Here is a 12,375-nt window from a genome sequence, read left to right as displayed (position 1 = left end):
GCAGCCAAGTGATTTTGAATTTCTTCCTTTCTGCAGAGTGAGGACTTATTTTTATGCCAGTATCTGAGGAGAAAGGATGTTTTATGTCTCTAAATAGGAAAGAGCAGCTCTGTAAATATACCGGCAAGGGGGGACCTTGGCACTTGCTGCTGTGACCGGAGTGGTATGGTTTCCTAGATGAATGGCAGGCCCTGTGCGAGCGCTCCGCCTGCTTCGGTCCACAAGGAACAGTAGAGCAGCAGCAGCTCAGAATAGTTGGTTGCTGAAAAAGGTTGGCGGTTACCTTTTAAGAGTACAGCGTGATAGATGGGAGCATAATTGTCTCACTGGGTTGTTATCTTAGTTTTGTCTAGTTTATGGACCAGTGATTTCACTAAAACCTTCACTTAGCACCGTGTTTCTGAAGGTGTGCTATCGCTCCATCAGGAATGCCACAATAGCACAGAAGCATAAAACAGCATTTCAGTCGTTATGAGATTATCTGATGACACAACGCTTAGTCTAAACTCTCCACCACCCGGGGAAAACAATCTTTTCTCCTTTCTATATGGTTTATCTTTCTGATGAAATCAACAACCACACTAGCATTTGAGTTTGTTTGAAACCCAAAGCTGCACAATGACACAAGGTTTGCTTGCTGCCCCATTTCCAGTGAATGCATTGTCCAGTCCTCTGTGTTTACCGCTGCTGGGAAAAGTGCCATTTACACTTTGGCGCTGCCTTTGAACAATGGGGCAGATTCCATGAGCTATATTCTGTTGTTTCCCTAACTCTGGGAAACCGCTCTCAGTTCTAGTTATTTTGGGAGATGACTGTAAATTGTGGATGATGGATGATAGATGTAGTAGTTCTCCTTCAAGAAAAAAAAAAGCCACTGGCACTATGTGAATGTGAGCGACTTGATGGTCAAGAAGGTGTTTTCGTGTTTCGGGTTTGGCCTCTTGGTCTCTGTGGTGGGCTATGTTTGCATAGTCTTTATTCACACTTTGACAAGTTTTATTCTTAGTTACTGTGGATAACCATAGGCTCCTGAAGGTCCTCCTAGACTCCTCATGGGAGACAGAGACCTTGTAATGTGTTATCACACATCGGAATATAAAGGATGAGGAATTTCATACTTGATTTTTCATATATTTTCACAAAACTTTCTGCCAATGGGCATCACGTGAAGAGGCAAACCGATGCAGTTTAAAAAGTCTATTTATGAGGAATAGAAGTTTCTTGAATGAGGGGTGAACCGTCTTTAAGAAACGTAAAAAGGTCCAGTCGCTTTCTTTCCAGGCACCTTAGACTGTCCATGAACACTATTCTTTATGTTGCAATCTGTAATCTAACCCCACCAAAAAGTGTTTACTGAATGCAGTCAACTCCTGGTTACAGAGTGCGCAAAGTCATAACATGGGCCTGTGGCATAAAGGTCTGCTTCAATTAGATTGAGTCTCCCCAGAGGTAAACCGGGTGCTGTATGCTTTAGTCATAGGTCCATGTGTGTAACAAGTTAATTTTAGATCAATATAAAACATTCCTCTTGGAGTTAAACTTCACTGAGCTTGTGCAGACTGCATTCCAAACCATTTATGAACATTTACAGCGTGAGGCAGATTGCCTCAGTTGTTTGGAGAGTCATGCTCTATACTTTTCTGTCTGCTTCTTCTGCAGAAAGACCACATAAAGCTGTGCAGGCTCAGATTGATTTACATGGCACCACATAAAGCAACTTTTCACCAGAAATGTGTATCAAAGAGGATCCTGTTAATGTTAGTTGGTCCACTTTTATTCATTTTTTTTTTAAAGTTTTTCTTTGGTGCAAGTGAATAAATATTCATTTTCATTCATTTTAGTGAGAAATCAAAGTGTTTCGACCTCACTCCTGGTATGTCCCACTGAAGAAAAGTGCCATTGTATTAGGCAAACCCAGGTAATGGCTGTGTCTCTGTTTTCTGAGTGCTCCCCAAAATGATTTCAAAACCTGAACACGGCCCTTCTTCCTGCTTATCAGGTCGTGTCAACAGAGCACAGCAGGCTCGCTCTCAGCTCTAACTGCTGTTTATTTACCCAGAGGGAACAGTCCTTATGAAACAGCTACACCCCGTGCTGCTTAACTTGTCATGTATGGTGTTCACAGTGCACCATGAAACCCTCGTGTCCTGTCAGGGTGTGTAGGATGCAGGCCATTATGCAAAATCCCATGCTGGTTACTTCACTGTCATCACAGCTGTGGGACACTGGGAGATAACCCCCCCCACACACACACACACACACACACACACACACACAAAAATGCCGTGTCGGCTTACTTGAAACATGTTACTTGAAACTCAGCAGTTTGTAAGAAATAGGTTTATTTGCATCCAAACACTCCATTTACAGAGAATAATGACAAACACCGAACTGAATAACAGGGAATGCGGCATGGGAAGATCAGTTTCTCGGTTTGGGAACGCCTCTTTTGGAATACAGACAGGAGCAGTGAAAGGATGAAGGCTCTGGTATGTGTGGGGTGGTATTGACTGTTTGGCCTCTGCTTTGAATGCCCCCATTATTTGCAAGGCTTCCCGCCCATTAAGTGTTGTGGATCTCATCGCTCAGAAAATAATTTTGTAATACTTGCGTCTCGTTGTGGGGAGACACACTGTAGTCAGTTCCCTGCTCTATACAGTCGTGTCTTTTTCCCTTTTTTTGAGTTTCTGCTTGCTCTGATCTCAGGTAGAGTTAAAATGCTGTATAAATAGAACCTGCTTGTTGAGTGGACTAAGGTTAGCGCTGCTTGACTGCTGTGAAGGATTGGACCAGATGGTTTCCCAGCATAAAGCACTGGGACACATGGGAAGACAGTATGTGGAAGGCTCCTATAGTCTCTCCATGCCCTTTCTATGTTTACCTGGTTGTTAAATCAAGATATGAAGAGCCTGTGGCTCCTTCTGGCAGCACATAAGAGAGTGATTGATACGTTATGCTTGATGAACAGGTACATCAGTGTTAACAGGGAACAGCTGTTCGTCCCAGTGAGTTTCGGCCAACTGGGTGACATTGTAAATGTGGCAGAGCTGCCTGGCACCGTGCTCCTCTGTCTCTGTTTCTGAGACAGGGTTGCACACAGGGTTGTTTTGGCAGGCGCCTTGAAGCAAATGTGGATATTTGGTGAACATTGTAGGCAGTCTTATCCCTGCTAAGCTTCTTGCCTGCTCTGATCATCCCAGGTAGCCTGGATGGTGGAGTCGTACCTCTAACAACCGTGACAGGGAGAAGAAAAGCTTTTCTATCCTAAGAAAGCTGGGAAAATATCCAAGCCTCTACCAGATTGTTGTGACACTAATTCCTCCCCAACTGATACTTTGCTCTCAAAGATACTAGACTAGTGTTAGGTGGGACACTAAAGAATAGAAAAGACCTAACCTTGCCAGGACCCTCAAGTGCTCAGTACAAGAAGAAAAAGGCGCCTTGTGAGTTTATTTTGAGTCCTTCCTTTGGCTCTCGTCTAGACGTTTACTGTGATGCTGAACCTTGGTAACGGTCTCCTCGTGGCTGTTTGTAGCGTTCCTGTTCCCACATGGATTTGCTGACACAGTTAAGGTCTCCTTTGGGGAACTAGATCAAAGGAGACATAAACTAGCTCACTAAAGAGTTGCATGACCTGGATATATAGAAACAGCGAGCTAAGGTCCGACTTATTTATAGACGCTGATTTTATGTAGGTACTGTAGCTACACCACATAACCTTAATGTAGCATGTTAATACTATTTCAGTGTCCGACTCGTTAACGTAGTGTCCTGTCATTTCACTGAAATTCAGTTCAGGGTCTCTGCATATGTAATCTGTTTTCCTCTTAATCTGTACCCTTTTGCCTTATTACTTTATGCAAACAGGGCTGTCTTTTACTCTGATTCTCTCTCTCTCTCTCTGCCTCTGCCCCCTCCCTCTTCTCTGCACTGTCTCTGTTTTCGTTGTCTGCGTGTGTTGTGCTGAGCTGGCTGTTGTCAGTCTGTGATTGTAGTTGAGCTTTGTGGTTTTTGCGTTAGTAGCACTCGGAGCGTATGGTTCTCTTTGGGCCCTGCTGACTCCGTGCCTGGTGCCTCACTGAGTATGTCCACCTGTCTCCTTACTCGGGACATACATATTTGCGCCATCGCTTTTGCCGCTCCACTGCATAGAGATGACATCACCGCTAACACACACATACAGATGGATGCATGTAGGGAACAGGGACATTAACACAGTCTCCATATGGACAAGTGGGCAGGTTCGAGCCTCTCGTCTGTCAAACAGTGCGAGTTGTTTACTGCTTGTCGAGTTGATTAGTACTCAGGCATGTGGCCTCTAATATGTCCTCATATCCTGTAGGTGATCTGTTGCCATTTTAAGCATCTAATAACAGCTTTTCTCTCTGTGCTTTTGTTTCTTTTCTTTTCAGCTGTGATTGGGTGGAGATCTTGGAGCCACGCTCCGGTGAGCGCATGTATGTGAATTTAACCACTGGCGAATGCGGCTGGGATCCTCCGCCTGGTGTTTCTGTCCGCCAGGCAGACGGCAACCAGTGGTGGGAGTTGTTTGACCCCCACAGTGGCCGCTTCTACTACTACAACTCCGCAGGACGCCGCACAGTCTGGCATCGACCCCAGGGAGCTGATATAGTGCCCCTCTCCCAGCTGCAGGCCATGAAACGATGCAGCGAGGCCAGGCAGCCTGGAGCGGGTGTGGATAGGCACCACCATGGGACCTCAGGGAGTGTCAGCAGCATAGGGAGCCAGGGGCGTTGCACCCCTCTACCTGAGCGGGACAGGGACAGCCCTCTCCCTCGAGCCTTGGAGTCCAACGACGAAACTGCCAACCCTGAGCTGGACCTGGCAGCAGACAGCAGATCTCAGGGAGATGGTAGCAGCACCGAACACAGCACAGATGGTGGTAAAGACCCGCAGAGGTAAGCCTGACTAAACCTTAAGTAGCCTTCTACAGCATGTCTGGAAAGAGAATTGTGCTTAATCATTAGCGGCTCATATTACCTAGAGAAAAGTGGTGCAATGTGATAGCCATCAGTGCATGTGCCATACCCAATTGTAAAGGCTTTCAAACGGTTATGCTATGAGAACTTGCAGGATTATTTTGACTGTTGACCACTTGGGCTGGACTCAAACTGCTTTCTTGTTTTCATTCTCACTTATCTGAACATTCCATATGTCCCATGTTTCCATAGTATTGCCTGTGAACCATGCTCAGCCATTTCAGCAAATCGCTACCAAATGGGGAAAATGGTCAGTTATATTACAGAGCATGACATTTCCCCTCACGCTAGGGTTACTGGTGCAGAACGGGCCCTAACAGTAAGTCATTCAGAGACCCCATCATGTGCTTTGCTTTGTGGCCTCATCCAAACCACCGTCTCTTCCCTCCAAGCTGGATTCCACACATGCCACTTCTGTTTCCCCTGGCACATGGCCACTGAGGCCATCTTAGTGTCCTTCTGTGCGCTCACCGCCACCCTGCTCCACTGCGCTCTGCTCCTCTCTGCCCCAGCCCTCATTTCATTTTCCTAAAACAAATTTCAGCCCCTGGTTATCATAGACTGTAACGCCTCTTACGTGCATGCATGAGAGGCATGTGAGAGAGTGTTGTCTGTGGTTAATAACAAGCAGAGCCACTATATTCGAACTGCTTGTAAACAAGGTTGACCCTGCCAGGTTTCTGTGGTTCTAGGCTTTGCTTCTGCCACACTTTTGCCTTCAGGAGTTTGCTCCTTTGACCCTTTAAGAGTAATTAAAGCTGGTGGGGAAACTAATTAGTTAAGCGTTGCTGCTGAACGGCAGTGCTGGCGGCCCCGTTGTTTTTTGTGTGTGGGCAGTGTTAAAACTCCTCACAGGGTCCCACTCTGCCCCAGTGATTCAACCTTTCCCAGAACCCTTTCTGTCTTTCTTAAAACACTGGCCAGCTGTGTTCAGCCGAGTTAGGATCAGGAGTCTTTAGCTCACTGGGGATTGATACCCTACTTAGCCATATGGCCCATCACGTGCTCACCAGCCTGTGTCTCTTAGCAGGTAATGAGAAACCACGACAAAAGACACAAAGAGGGTAGAATGTGACAACTCAAAATGGATAAAAACAAACTCTGAGAGATGCTTGTCTTCAATTAGCGGTGCACTTTATTAATAATGACAGGAAGAAATGTGTGAGAAGAAGAGTTGGGGGAGGCACAGTGGTTTGAGTTGGGTTGGAGTCATGTCATGAAATTTTATCCTGGATTTCAAGTATTTTGAAAACAAGATAATTGAGATAAAGTGATTATTGTACCACATTTATTTTCACAATGTGGCTTCTGTCCACAATCACAGATCTCCTCTGCTGGTCTCTTAACTTTTTTCCATTTATTTTCATATGAATTTTCTTTCAAGTTTGAGGAAATAAGCTCTTAAAAGTAATGTTTTTAAGCTCATTAAATGTATGAACCTCTGAAAGGGATTGGTAATTGTTTTAAATGTTGGCGCACATATTGAACAAATCTGAATATTGTTTTTCACCATAAACGAGCAACCCAAAGTTTGAGCTTAGCTAGTTTATCTAACACCCATCTTTTTTTTTTCTCCCTTTCTTGCCATTCTCCTACCTGTCACAACTTGTCACTTTCCTAAGACATTGCGTTCATTGCGTTAGGTCTGTTTTTGCATCATAGTTTTCTTCTTTTTCAGAGGGTTTTTATTCACTTCTGACCTTTGAAAACAATGCTATACATTGCAGAGATGGGTCTGTTCCAGTTTTTCCACTGCTGGTGGGCTTTTGTTTCAAGCTATTAATAAATCTGTTCAAAATAGTTTCCAAAGTTTTCAAACAACACACCCTGTACTATAATATTATTCCAGCCTGATAGATACAGTTTCCTCTTACTGTGTGGCTCATATCTGTATTTTTCTTAGTTTGTGATCATAGGAAGTGAAAGCACATGAACTAACTACCTGCGTGCCCAATTTGTTACTCATTGGCCGAGTCTTATCACATGTCATGGGAATTTTTTTTAAAAAGTGTTTTAGTCTAGAGCTCATCTGGGAAGTACCGAGCTCTTCAGAGATAAACATGCCAACTACTTTCAGTTATGGCCAGGAAGGCGTGACTAACTGATCTCTTTTCATGATGCAGCAGACAAAGGTGTCATATACCAGATGGCTTAAAACATCTGTCTTGAATTTCACTTAGCTGTTTAATGCATGTGCAGGTCTGTGCTGTCATTAACCAGGTAACATGTGTGGGAGATTTGACTCTAGAAAGTGTGTGTGACCTGAGTGTATGTGTGTGGGCTCCCTCCATGGAGGAGACCTGCTGAGGCTGGGAAGATGTTATAAGTCTGCAGAGGACACGTGACAGCCAGACAACCCAGAAATGAACCGAGGTGGTTCACATCAGGGTCGCAGCACTCTTTTGCCTCTCGTGCCACCCTGGGGTGTATAATAGACCACTAATAGGAACAAAGGCTTTCTCTTAAAACCCCGCTATCCCCTCAGTCAACTGAACGCTTTCTCTGAGCTGGAAGTGTAGGCATGCTGACTAGAGAAGAACGCCCAATAACTTGAATGTGCCCTCTCATTTAGCCCTGTAATGATATAGCGGTGCACCAGCAATTCAGTCAAAGCATGTCACGTTGACATTAGACACTTAAAAGTCGCCTTTCCTTGCTTTGGATTTGTGAAGATGCAGAAAAATGCCATTTTCTATCTGAGTACCAGAGTGTACGCAGTTATGTTCAAGCTTATACCAAAGCTTCTACACATCAAAGAGGAGTCGGCACAGCTGCTTTTACGAGTGTGCACTGACTTTACTTAAAGGGATGTTGGGTTTCTTGTAGTCTGATTTATTTTCAGGAAGCCAGGGGACCAACTTTTAAAAATATTCCCCATGAACTGATGAGAAGTGAAAAACAGAACTGGAAACGTTTTCTTTAAATTTCTCTTTCACTTTGTGTTGGGAATTTGTTGAAAGGGATTTTTTCAAAATTAACCACACACTCAAAAGCAAAAGCATAAAAAGGCTAAAAGCACAACCGGCTTCCCCTCATATAGTTGTGACTCACTGGCAGTGAATCATGTGGGAGAAATCACCAGTGGGTTTATTTAGGAAATGAGGAGACGTCTTATAGGGTCGATAACGTTTTTAAGTTTTTTAATGAGTCACACATTGTGTGCCTGTTGACTGCCAGAGCAGAAGCTCCTTATGCTTTTCATCTCCTGCCACTGTGAGGATGTAGCCACAACATACATACTGGACAGACTTGTTTCATCTCTACACTCGTGGTGTGGTAAGCTCTTTTTTTTAAAAGATTTTTGCAGATGGTGTTGTAAGTCTGCCTGTAACAATAAAGGTTTTCTCTCTTTTTTCCCCACATCTACATAAAAGTAATACTGTGGGGAAAAAGGTTGAACTTGTAATCCTGTACTTTGGTCTGGTTAGCATCGACAGGGTGCTTGTTTAGTTTTATTCTACGCTCGTTCTCTTACGGTTTCCTTCTGTGTTTTCCATACATTTATGGCTTTCTTGAACTAAATCACAGAGCTAGTCTTGTGTGTCTCGCTGACACAGACAAAAGTCTCTCTTGCTCTGTTTGAGATATCATTGAAGCCTTCCTTTTAATGTTAACTTTCCTCTCGGGTTCTGTGATGGTATATTTTGACTGTTTTCATAAAGAACTCAAGGCAGCACATGTGAGCTGCTTGAGGCATAATTCTGACTATCTCAGATTCTCAGATGACTTGAAATATCAAAGATGGGTTGTTGGGTTTTTTGCTTAAAGAGTTTCCACTATAGTACTTTATTTTATCACTCTGATCTTTTACTGTTAGAGACTGACTATGAAAGGGTCTGTGTGTGTGTTTAGATGTGTGAACAGGCAGCTGTTTTAATAATGTCATACACGCTGTGCTATAATTTGACTCCTCAGAAAAGGAGTCGCAGATATACTTTCAAATTCCTGGGGCGAGTCTCTCTGGAATTTACTTGGGTTTGGCCTTACACTTTCCCCTCAGAACGAATCTAGTGGTTGTCCTTTGACCTATCCCGGCACTCCCCATTAGTTCAGGCTTCGAGAGCCACAGACGGACACAGCTGGTAGGCGTCTTGGTTCATAGTAGGGATGTGCGTCACTTCAGCTGTTTCAGGACAACTGGGCTCTCTCAAGGTATCTTGTAGGAAGTGAAATGCTTAAAGCTTTGCTCTTCATGTGTGTTAATTTAATTATTTTTTTATATGATGGGCTATTCACAAGCGGGACGTAGAATGAGCTTTGAACCCTGACGTAGTGGATACAGCATTGTCCTCTGCGAATCTTTGTCTTTTTAGTTTCCTTCCTCCACGCAGATCGCAGTGATCCCATTGGTCTGTGCTCCGAGGTGTTTGTGTAGCAGAAGCTTGGCCTGTGCGACCTCATTTCCTCTTCCTGTCCAGCCAATGTTAATAATAACCCGTGCTTTTCAGACCCCCACTATTCTCAGGAGGAATATAAGAACTTCCAAATCCATATCCGGCAAAATGACTCAGCTGATGGCTTTTCCAACAACTGTTAGTCTATGTTTAAAAGAAAAGAGAAATGGATCTCCTGACAGCCGTGTTCCCGTAGCAGCACAGAAGATCACAGGGACAAATGTTAGTATTCAGAAACGTGACAGGGGTGTCTTGGACTGTGTATATGGGGGAGGCAAAAGAGCTGCTTCACTCATTCAAATTTGCTGATTTGTTTCCCAGGTCAGATTATGCAGTTGTTTTCACAAAGGCAGAATAAAATAACCTTGTGTTATTTTACATATCTCTGTCTTCTTGTAAGTCTCACATGCTAACTGATGGAAAGGCTTTCAAATGCATTCAGTATGCTATTCATGTGTTAACATGCGTCGCATGCAGCTATCTTTTGTGCCCATGACGTAGCTGAAATGGAAATTCCCTGTTTGCAAACACTGGTAGATTCTAATAAATCTAGAGAGCTCTTACACTCCCAATGATGATTATAATGTCTTTCTAACAACTGTGATAAATTGCTGTGCATAATCCCCTCCTGCAGCTAATGTTCAGTAAACACCTGACCAGCAGGCTACCAGCAGGCAACACACCCTTTTTAAACAACTTTGATTGTTGTTCAAATGAGGTCCAGGCCTGTTTAGTGTTACGTAAGAGCCCGAATGACTAGAGGTGGAAGATGGGTCGTTGTCTTCCCCTTTCTTGATCTCAATGGCTGTCGTTGACAGAGGCGTTTCCCTGACGATGGCACAGCCATGCATTGTGTTAGGCTCCCCCACAATGCCACAAAGGCCCCTAAATGAGCCCTGAGGAATTCTAGCCTTCCCGCTCATTCCCTTGCTGCACTCTCCCACGACTAATCCCCACCCCTTCTCATTTACACATGCTCACACTATTCTCTCTTGGTCTGTTCAACCCTCAGCCATCACCAGCAAAAGTCTTCCCATTTAAGCCAGTTGTTGCTGTTGTAGTTTCTCACAATTTTACTGTGTTTGTCTTTCATTTGGTTCAGATGTCATATTCATACTTTAGCTCACTAGAGCTGTTTTGATATGCAAATGCTGGAGTTGTGTAATGAGATTAAGGGTTTTAAACAGAGATGGAAAGCACTGTACAGCCTTTCTATTGGAGTTTGAGCCTCCGCACGAACTTGATGGTTGTCGCACCGAACCCTGTTGGCATCTAACATAATGCGCCAGGGCAGCACACGATGCATGTACTACACCTTTTCTGAGCCTGGGTGGAACAATAGCAGGCAAATAAAAAAGAAAGAAGAGCTTAGCCAAGAGAACTGATAGGTTTCGCTTTTATTTTTGTTGTTATTATTTTTATCTTGACAGTTGTTCACTTCTACAAACTGTCGGCAGTTGTTTTAATCCACAAGGGAAAGGATGCTGCTGAATTAATCAGAGGTTGTTGTGTTTTATTGAATGTGTGGATACAGGAGTAAAGGGTAATATTTTATTTGACATAAAGTTGGCTTTTGACCATGAAGATAAAGAAAAGTGTACAGGGCTGCTTAGGTCTAAAGATTATTTGGTTTCCATCTATAAAGTCAGACGTATTAGAAAGTCTTTATAAGCCCTCTTCCGGCCTTGGCACAGCATGTGAACATTGCATTAGGCATTTCCTGTTTGTATTGTATATGGAGAAACCCTCTCTCCAAACCTCCCCAGGCAGGAAGTAGTGGTCACTACTATGTCAGAGTCAATCCTCATTAAGTTTGTGACTCTCCCAGAAGGAATACAGAAGACAGATTAATGTTTTAGACTGGTGTATATACGAAGACCAGTTGTGATAAAAGCTCTGTTTCATGTGTGAGAGGTGTTGCTACAGCATACCAGTGCTAAACCGTCACCTGTGTGTCACGTACTGAGGTGGCAATCATTTTTGTGTCACCTCCCCCAGAGTGAGAAAACACGGACTGTTTCAAAGAGCACACACAGGGGTTTCACATGTTTACAGCTGTCACCTTGTCACCACTGGGTGGTGTGGGGTGATTCTCATCCATCAGAGCTCGTCTTCACACGTGTCTGTCTGTGAGTCTTTTATTTAGGCTGTAAAGGGTCTCGATTGTTTTTGGGAATGCAGAGATCTTGTGGTGTTCCCTCCGTCAGTGCTTGGGTCGTGGGGGGCAGACACTGGGGCCAGGTGGCTGAGTCCCAGCTGTTTACAGGCTCTGCACGCATGGTGAGTCTGTGGGACTGGTCAAAGATGAAAACAAGTTTATATTCAAAAGGCTGAGATGGTGTGACTCACACTATAGAGGAGGGTGGCACAGGGTCTAAAGAGAGAGAGGACTGAGCTGTAGCTAGGAGAACTAAAGGAAGTTTGCCGTTGGCTGGAGGACCTCAGGGGAATCGTTTAAGTATTGTTCCAGAGTTGTGGGGTGGAGAGGGGGGGGGGTCCCTCTGCCTCTTTCTCTCCTCCCTCTGCGTCCTCTTCCTGCCGTTACAGCCAGACTTTCTTCTGAGTCCCAGTACACTTGGAAAAGGGAAGCCATTGAACATTGGTTTTGTCTCTCCACTGATCTGCGTTTGTGTTGGATTTACCGGGACATAAGGCGATTAGCTTTGATGTAATCAATTACCCCGCTGAATCTTAAGTAGTGATTAAAGGAAAGGAGGGTAAGTGTTCTTTGCCTACCTTTAAACTTATTTACCTCTTTGAACATTGATTAAGCAAGAAGATACTCTGAGCTTGTTTGTTTAGTGTTGCTACACATGACTTCCTCGGACCAGGCACCGTCTGTGTCCAAGCATGCATGTATGTGCAACAGTGCCGGCTTTAGACGCTCACTGGTTTAAGAGGGCAAGTTTCTGATCAACTGTGGAATGAAAAGTCCTGATTACTGTGGAAGATTATGAGGCAGCAGCAGACCAGAACAGTGT

General features: G+C 44.1%; 1 protein-coding gene across 5 annotated transcripts in view; it reads left to right on the top strand.

The window, feature by feature from the left end:
- arhgap46a (Rho GTPase activating protein 46a) overlaps positions 1-12,375 on the top strand; it is a 29,996-nt gene that overhangs the window by 6,502 nt on the left and 11,119 nt on the right. For 3 of the 5 annotated variants that reach the window (XM_086291544.1, XM_086291543.1, XM_086291546.1), the window contains exon 2: positions 4,413-4,919. In XM_086291544.1, the coding sequence (XP_086147670.1) occupies positions 4,413-4,919 (507 nt within the window). Of the gene's footprint in view, positions 1-3,993; positions 4,242-4,412; positions 4,920-11,955; positions 12,112-12,375 lie in introns of those variants that run through there. The other 2 variants (XM_086291545.1, XM_086291547.1) reach the window with 2 other exon arrangements.

The sequence above is a fragment of the Aulonocara sp. 'chitande type north' Nkhata Bay genome, linkage group LG5 (genome assembly GCF_057382095.1).
Source record: "Aulonocara sp. 'chitande type north' Nkhata Bay isolate Kocher_YH1m ecotype deep benthic linkage group LG5, A_spYH_male_GT1.1, whole genome shotgun sequence".
Taxonomy (NCBI): domain Eukaryota; kingdom Metazoa; phylum Chordata; class Actinopteri; order Cichliformes; family Cichlidae; genus Aulonocara; species Aulonocara sp. 'chitande type north' Nkhata Bay.
The sequence above is the reverse complement of the archived record's forward strand: the minus strand, read 5'-3'. Positions and strand labels throughout refer to the sequence as shown.